Source organism: Folsomia candida, unplaced genomic scaffold (assembly GCF_002217175.1).
Source record: "Folsomia candida strain VU population unplaced genomic scaffold, ASM221717v1 Fcan01_Sc044, whole genome shotgun sequence".
Lineage (NCBI taxonomy): Eukaryota > Metazoa > Arthropoda > Collembola > Entomobryomorpha > Isotomidae > Folsomia > Folsomia candida.
This window is the reverse complement of record NW_019091236.1, coordinates 74,755-84,124: the sequence shown is the minus strand read 5'-3', so window position 1 is coordinate 84,124 and position 9,370 is coordinate 74,755. Positions and strand designations below refer to the sequence as shown.

The 9,370-nt window shown below is 35.4% G+C and overlaps 1 protein-coding gene across 1 annotated transcript; it reads left to right on the top strand.

Moving 5' to 3' along the window:
* The first annotated feature begins 3,610 nt into the window (after nucleotides 1-3,610).
* Nucleotides 3,611-5,300, top strand: LOC110861671 (piggyBac transposable element-derived protein 4). Its single transcript, XM_022110799.1, has 4 exons — nucleotides 3,611-3,705; nucleotides 3,783-4,343; nucleotides 4,413-5,028; nucleotides 5,094-5,300. Exons 1-4 carry the CDS (start codon nucleotides 3,611-3,613, stop codon nucleotides 5,298-5,300), a joined length of 1,479 nt encoding a protein of 492 aa, XP_021966491.1.
* The last annotated feature ends 4,070 nt before the right edge of the window (nucleotides 5,301-9,370 follow it).

Sequence of the window (9,370 nt, the reverse complement as noted above, 5' to 3'; positions counted from 1 at the left end):
TTTGTTTTGGCCTGACCTCGCCACTTGTCACTATGCAAAGAAAGTGACCGAGTACCTCAGAAAGAAAAATATTGATTTCGTACCAAAAGATATCAACCCACCTAATGTACCCCAACTCCGGCCCAATCGAAAAATTCTGGGCACGTTCTAAGTCAGTATACTCCCGGCTTCAAGATGTGCCTGACACCTTTCGAAAATTCAAAGGACGATGGAAGAAAATCACCTCGGAAGTGGCAAAAACTTCGGGAAAAAATTTAATGAAAAATCTTCGCAAGAAAATCGAACTAGTCGCCAACGGGGTGTGGCGGCCTTAGCTATTAATTAAATTATGTAGGTACGTATTTGGTATTATATATATGCAAAAAGTTTAAAATTCCGATAACTCATTGTGATTTTATGACCACATTTTCAGACCATACCCATTCATTCCCGGACGTTCTTTATATTGCCAATGAAATTTTTTTATGTTGCTAAGGAATTTTTTTATGTTGCCAAGGAAATTTTTTTATATTGCCACTGAAATTTTTTTATCTTGCTAAGGAATTTTTTTTATGTTGCTAAGGAATTTTTTTATATTGCCAATGAAATTTTTTTATGTTGCTAAGGAATTTTTTTTATGTTGCTAAGGAATTTGTTTTATGTTGTCAAGGAAATTTTTATGTTCCCAAGAAAATTTTTTTTATTTTTGCTAAGGATTTTTTTTATGTTGCTAAGGAAATTTTTTTATGTTGCCAATGAATTTTTTTTATGTTGCTAAGGAATTTTTTTATATTGCCAATGAAATATTTTTATGTTGCTACGGAATTTTTTTTATGTTGCTAAGAATTTTTTTTATGTTGCCAAGGAAATTTTTTTATATTGCCAATGAATTTTTTTTATGTTGCTAAGGAATTTTTTTATGTTGCAAAGGAAGTTTTTTTATATTGCCAATGAAATTTTTTTATGTTGCTAAGGAATTTTTTTTATGTTGCTAAGGAAATTTTTTTATGTTGTCAAGGAAATTTTTATGTTCCCAAGAAATTTTTTTTATTTTTCCTAAGGAAATTTTTTTATGTTGCTAAGGAAATTTTTTTATGTTGCTAGGGAAATTTTTTTATGTTGCCAAGGAATATTTTTTATGTTGCCAAGGAAATATTTTTATGTTGCCAAGGAATTTTTTTACGTTGCTAAGGAAATTTTTTCATGTTGCCAAGGAATATTTTTTATGTTGCTAAGGAAATTTTTTTATGTTGCCAAGGAAATTTTTTTATGTTGCTAAGGAAATTTTTTTATGTTGCTAAGGAAATTTTTTTATATTGCCAATGAAATTTTTTTATGTTGCTAAGGAATTTTTTATATGTTGCTAATGAAATATTTTTATGTTGCCAAGGAAATTTTTTTATATTGCCAATGAATTTTTTTTTATGTTGCTAAGGAATTTTTTTATGTTGCCAAGGAAATTTTTTTATATTGCCAATGAAATTTTTTTATGTTGCTAAGGAATTTTTTTTATGTTGCTAAGGAATTTTTTTTATATTGTCACGGAAATTTTTATGTTCCCAAGAATTTTTTTTTATTTTTGCTAAGGAAATTTTTTTATGTTGCTAAGGAAATTTTTTTATGTTGCTAGGGAAATTTTTTTATGTTGCCAAGGAATATTTTTTATGTTGCTAAGGAAATTTTTTTATATTGCCAATGAAATTTGTTTATGTTGCTAAGGAATTTTTTTTATGTTGCTAAGGAATTTTTTTTATGTTGGCAAGGAAATTTTTTATGTTGTAAAGGAAATTTAATCATAATCATAATCATAATCATAATCATAATCATAATCATAATCATAATCATAATTCTTATCTGTTCCCTGATTGGTTGAGCCGGAATCTGAACAGCCAATCAGAATGCAGGAATGTCACGGACTTTTCGAAATTATAATATAGATGCTTCTTATATAGTTATAGCTTTTTGTGTCATGGTTTGCAAACCAGTTATTGTTAACTAATATCCATTTACACGTTAATAAAAGTTGAAATGAAAAAATGACAGGGATTTGTCAAGAGGCCGGGAATCAATGTGCAAGGCTGCTTTCCTATACTAGTACTTGAAAAGAGTAGATAGAGATAAGACCCTGGAAGTATTCCCCTGAAATCAGCAGATTAATGCATACCAAATATTAAATATTTGTTCATTTTCCCCGGTGGAAATGTCTACAAAATCCTCTTAACACAGATGCAAGTTTTGCCGCTAAATACTTAAACTAATAACTCCTCCATACTCTCATTGGTACTTGGCATCCTCCTCTTATCTTGGATTACTATTTTCTACGGGCGACAAATTTTATAATATATGTGTTTCGTCGATTTCGAAGAAATCATTCAAGATTGGGATAATGAAGTGAGTACGGTTAGTATAGCTCACTTGCTATTTATGTAGATAGTGCATGGCAGTGAACTGAATTGAAGTTTTACTAGAATGATTTACATGTAAAAATGACTAAAGAGGTTGACTCTATGAAAACAAATCTATCTATCTACATCTACTATTAATCTTGTGTTAGAAATAAGCTACATACAGCCTTGTTTCAACGGTGTACGTCCTAAATATGTATTTATGCAGTTACTACTACCGTCAGCATAAACGATATCGATATTTTACCATATTATGGTATCAGAATTAGTCAAATGAACGAAAGTCTACATGTTTTTGTATGAATAATATTCTAAATAAATCACACAATATTTACATAAATATGTACATTTGATGAAAAGTGGCTGTTCATTCTGTTTATTTTCTCGAAATAGTCGGTGACATTAACCTTTAGGATCCCAGTCCACGAATGTAATGGAATTTATTAATTTTCCACTTAAATCCCATGTACACAAGTGTCATGGAATTGCAAAAACATCCCACAAATCCCATCTCCACGAATGTCATGGAATTTGAAATTTGGTCGTGTGTCCCAGATACACGAATGTCATGGACACACGACGAAATCCGTTGAATCCCAGATACACAAATACGTGTATTTTCAATAAAAAAAATTTGCGACTGCGAAAAGTGATTTTGCAGGTCAATTTTGCCAATTCCAAGATGTCAGACGGTAATTTTGAACAAATTCATATATATTTAAATATCATATACGTATGTGCATATACATATATTGCATACTGCGCAGAAAGCGATTCAGAAGAGCATTTCCATGATTCGGGGTCTGAGGAGGAGGACGGCGACGATAGCGACAGTGCAACAGAAAGCGATTCTGAGGACGATTCAGATTCTTTGGATGGCACTGCGAATAACGACCCTGCCGTAAATCAAAATACGGTAATTTTAAGATGTATATCATATTTATTTACATTGTATGATCTAGTTCAGGGAAAATGAGCCGTTCGCCCCTGTCGTGGAAGATTTTGGCGAGTCGGATGACAAAATCCGCCCGGAATTTGGCGTTTCAAGAAGGACGTCCCCTCTTCAAATGCTGCAGAAATTCCTCACCGACGGAATTATTTTAGATGTGGTGCGAGAGACGAACCGGTACGCATAACAGGATTGGACAAGGCACCCTGCTTCATACACAGATTGGAAACCGGTCGATTTGGCGCAGATTTGGCAATTCCTATCGATTACTTTCATGATGGGGCTAGTGAAGAAACCGTCTATTCGAGAATATTGGAGTACCCATGAGTTAATTCAGACTCCATTCTTTCCAACTGTGATGTCTCGAAATCGGTAAGACATGGCAAAATGCGATAAATATTGGTACATATGTACATACATAAAATTCATGCATAAATTCAACTTTACAGATTTCAAGGCATCCTGAGAGCTTTGCATTTTTCAAACAATGAGAATGACACGGGAAGAGATCGCTTTTGCAAATTAGGCCGCTTCATGCACGATATTTTGGGCAATTTTTCCAGTGCAATATTACCAGGCAAAAATATTTGCGTTGACGAAACTCTTCTTGCATACAAAGGACGATTGTCATTCCGCCAGTACAATCCTAAAAAGCGAGGCCGTTTCGGAATCAAAATGTTCGTCTTATGCGATTGTGCCCTCAACTTCGTCCTGAATATTTTGCCATACCAAGGGAAATCTACTCCTCTTGCCGATCGTAGCTGGTTGAAGGACGTAGGTTTCGGTGGCGCAACAGTACTCACTCTGTTGCAAGGTTATTTGAACAAAGCTCACCGTGTCGTTTTAGACAATTGGTTCCTGGGACCGAAATTGGCCAAAATAATGCTCGCCGAAAAGACTTATGTGCTGGGCACAGTACAGCGACGTCGGAAAGGGATGCCGAAGATGAAGAGAAAACTGGCCAAAGGACGTGTGGAAACTTATTGTGATGATGAAATTTTGATTGAACGGTACGCAACAAGTTTATGCATTACCTAAGAATGATAATACCCTAATAATAAGAATAACTTTGTAAATAGCTGGAGTGACAGGAGGGAGGTGTGCATGTTAAATACTTTTGTCCCCCATTCCATGCGCATTGCCGAGTCGTCTAATCCGAGGAACACCAGGGAGAAACCAGCAACCGTACTACTTTACAACTCAATCATGGGAGCTGTCGACAATGTCGACAAGAGTATCAAGCCGTACCAGTCGGTTCGGAAATCGTACAAATGGTATAAGAAAGTTGTGTTTAATATGATCGATGTGGCTACCTACAACAGTATGATACTGTATAACCACTTGCACTCTGACCAAAAAGCTGTGCCCTACAAGGAATTTGTCATGAAGATAGTAAGAGAAATTCAAGAAAAATACCCAACCCTCAAGAAACCACTTGGAAGACCTCCAGTAGTACCACGAACTGAAAATCCAGTCTGCCCAGTTCGATTGAAACCTTGTCACCATATTGCCGTCAAACACTTGGATACAAATGGAACGCCGTCCTACTCTGACTGCATTTACTGCAAGCACCACGCTGAGTACTCTCCAAAAAGGAAGACGACCCCTTTTACCTGTGAGACTTGCAAGGTTCGACTTTGCATTCAAGGAGGGACATCTTGCTTCAAACGGTACCACTCTGATAAAAAACTGAAGGTAATTTTCATAACTGTATAATGGTAATGATGATAATACCAATAACAATTTTTGCTGTATTGTAGATAATCTCAACCACTCCACAAAATACTCAGACTCAGCCCCACACTCAAATATCACAACCACGACTTCCCGAAGACATTGATACGCTCGGCCCAAATGCAGTTCAATTTATTTTAAGTCCCAATCATGAAATTGTAGTGTTTGATGAAGATGGAAATCTGCTCACTAGTGCTCAATTTTCGGACGAATCATCCTTGCCACCCATTTAAATTAAATATTTTTCGTAATTGTGTTTACTCATGAATCGTAGTAGTTTTTCTTAAATATCGTTGCATGTGATAATACGAACATATTCTGTTGGTTTTTTGTTGAAAATAAAATTCGGGTCCGTGTGGTCGGAAAAGATTCAACAGCTTGGGTGCGTGAGGACAATTTACTGACAATTATTCGGGCCTCAAGGATATTTAATTGGAAATTAATTAGGGACTTAGTGATACGATTTTTCTTGACAACATTTTTTAAATGGGATCCTAAAGGTTAAGCTAGAGGATTTATCCATTTATTTAATCTAATCATGAAATCTTGCATTGTTAAATTTTTAAATAGTCTGAACTTTCAATTTCACCAAGTAATAAATATTTGACCAGAGAAAACCGGCCTGTTCGAGCAGTTGATTACTTTTCTCACTATTTTAACACCAACCAAATAAATATGTTTGTAAATACTGCACGTGTTTTCATCCAACTGCTTATAATAATAAATACGTAGGCGTAAATACATTCATATACGAATAAATCAGCATTTAGGTAATTTCCATATTAAGACAAGAATTAGATTTATTCTGGAAATAATTAATTCAGAACAACATGGATCGGCACGGCCAGCAGGTCCTTCTCGCCCATAAATAGTTATCCAGAAAGACTTTAAATAAGGTGGCGAAATTCATATTAATTTACAAAATTTCGAAGCAAAGGAGCGAAAATTTCGAAAAATTGACAAATTTCAAAAAAAGTCGTGTTATTTGTTCACGATAGGCTACCATCGAATATCTGTATACATACATGCATACATATATTTCAATATAATCAACACATCTAAATACTTTTCTCCAATAAATGTCTGCACATATGTAAAAGGTCTTAGGTCAACTAAAACTAATGTAGTTTTGCAGTACTACGTACTACTTACAGCAAAATTATTTAGCATCGTTCTAACTATGTTTTACACAATTTCACACGATTATTTGTTGTACTGTCTATACATACATACCTGCCGATTTTACGCCGGGCTTTGGCTCCGATTATGACGAACTATGCCAATTGTCTACGTGACCAGTAAATTACATTTTCATATGTCATTAATCTTCTCCGATTTCCAATTTAGTAGCAGAAAAACGACACAGTAAAGTCGTGGGAAAGAATCAGTAAAAGCATAAATTTAGGCGCTATTAGTATAAATTCTCCCGCTTGAAACATGCTGTTCCAATGTGTCATCCCTCTCCTGCAAATGCAATTAAGATGCCTATCCAACCTGGGCGTCCAGCTTATCCTCTGGAACGCAAAGAGGCGTCAGTTCTACCCCAATGTTTCCAACCCAAGCAGAATCCGACTCGCTCTCGGCACTCTTTTGACCCTCGTGCTCAACGGGTGCTACACGATTTTTCTGAGAACGGATCACGTCCCCCAGACAAAACCACTTAAGTGCAACTTTTTACCACAGCTTTCGCGACGGCACTGGCAATTACTTCGACAATCCTGTGCAATCCAGACCCATTCGTTTCTCTGATCAATATGACGCTCAAGTTTGAGGAGAAATCTTTGCGTAAGTTTTCAAGTTAGAGGGTATATTTCCATACCAAGTATTTGATGCGAAATTGTTGTGCTAAATCAGATTGCATCGAAATACTAAAAATCTGACAAAGGGGGTCCCCCAACGTATGCTCATAGATTTGGATCAAACTAGCGTCAATCGTCACAAATTTGATTAGTATGAAATTAGCAAATGGCACTATCTGCCAATGCTCAAGTTTAGCGGAGATATTAGAGTTTCTCAACGGGTTCGGGTCTTTATCGGGTTCGGATTTACCTACGGATAATCCGAAAACAACCCGATAACAAATTGAACGATGAGATTTAATTGTCAATAACTTTTATAAACATTACGAGTTGTTTAACTTAACTGATGTCATAGAATTAATGGAACTTTCGTAAAATATATAACCAAATTTAAACTATATCTATGTCCTCCCTCTCCTTGTACACATTACGGGATAGGAATTTTAGCATGGTTGAAATCGGCGACCTAATCCCATTCTTTATTCCCAACTTGAGGTTTTAAGAGAGTTCCACAAATATTACAACAATTATATGTATAATAATATCCATGACTGATTAATATTAATCGAAGAACGAAATATACGCAGTAGAAGGCTGTTTTTTACAAAAGATGTTATAAAATTGAAGCTCATAATTGTGATTTTTATTAACAGTTTGAACCATAATTGGAAAAAAAATTAATATACAAATGAGCTTATGAAGGTATTTTAGAAATACTATTTTATACTTATCGGGTTCTTATCGGGTTTCGGGTTCGGGTTCGGATAGAACTTATCGGATTATCGGGTTCGAGTACATATCGGATTCGGGTTCGGATTAAGGATTTCGTACCCGTTGAGAAACACTAGGAGATATTTGGATAAAAAGAGTAGAAAACGCACCCTGAAGGCTGGCAAATTTTTCATTTTTCAAATTTGTTGCGCATTTTTCCTTCTTTGGATGCAAATATTCCGCCAGCGTGACAATGTACATCACCTGTCTGACAAGGTAATCCTAAATACATGCATGTAAATAGGTATGGACAATTTGAATATGCAAAATCGTACTTCAGTCTTTAATTTTTCGTGACGATAGCAATTTTAAACCTCAGAATTTTGATAATTGAGGTTAGCGCTGTCAAATCCGGATTTTTCGAATTTCGAATTACCTCGAAATCCGGATTTCATATTGGAATGAATCCGGATTTCCTTCATTTAAAAACTAATTTTCTTGTGCACTGCAAAGATACAAATTGTTGGAAAAAGTATAAATTTAAAAAATTGTTCATGTTCATCCCAGGTAGTTACTTTACCATCTTCGACAGGAAATGAAACCTTTTTTGAAGTTTCGCATTTTTTAGTACATCAACTTAAAAATATACCAGGAAACTATCTACTTGGTCCAAAAATTTTAAACTATGATGAAAATTTCAAAAAAACTTAAATTTCGATTGAATATCATAAAGAAGTATTAGACATGTATCAAACTCGTTCAAATATCAAGAAAGTTGATAATTACAATAAAAAATTCAATCCATACCTGTGCAGCTTCACTCAATGGGTGTAAATTGAAGCTTCATTCACGATGAAGGAGTGAAGGGGAATGAAGCTGAGTGAGGGAGTTGAAAACTTTGATTGAGTGAGTGAAGGTGAGTGAGGGAGGCCCAAATGAGAAATGAGTGGAATGAAGGGTGAAGGAGTGAAGGAGATGAAGGCTTCGTCTCTTTCACTCTTTCGTCTCCGGGGAAGAAGGGTGAAGGAATATAATTAGTTTATATACTGAAACCAGAGTGGAAATGTTAAAATAGGACCGTCTCACATTACCCCAGGCCAATCTCACATTACCCCAACCCAGTCTCACGTTGCCCCAGCCCAGTCTCACATTACCCCAGCCAAGTCTCAAGTTGCCTCCTTAGATGGCGCCAATATATTTAAATTATAATGACAGGAGGGACTGAATTGAATGAATGAAAGAGTGAGGGGAATGAAGGAGTGAAGGGAGTGAAAAGAGGGAAGGGAATGAAGGAGTGCTAATGAGATTTATCAGTGAGTGAAGCCTCACTCAGCCTTCCTTCACGTGAGTGAGGGGAATGAAGGGAATTTTACTCCGAGGTAAAATGAGTGAAGTTGAGTGAAGCAAAACTCACTTGCACAGGTATGATTCAATCCGGATTTAAATCCGGATTTGGGCATAGATAAAACCGGATAATCCGAAATCTGGATTTGAAAATTCGGAACGGATTTGGCAGCCCTAATTGAGGTACGTCGGGTATTCCATTGTGACTTTCGAACGATATGAATTTGAATTTTATGCTTTTGCGAATTCTAATAATTACATATTTACATACATATCGTCTCATTTTTTCTGTACCCTGGACATCTTCAATTTAATCATTTCAAAATTTTATACTTGAATGTCTGAAAATAAATAAAAAATTAAGCTATCAATAAATTGTTGTTTTAAAAAAACGTCCTCCCAAACCGTGCAAAATAGGATACCAAATAATAGCAAAGGATGGAAGGAAA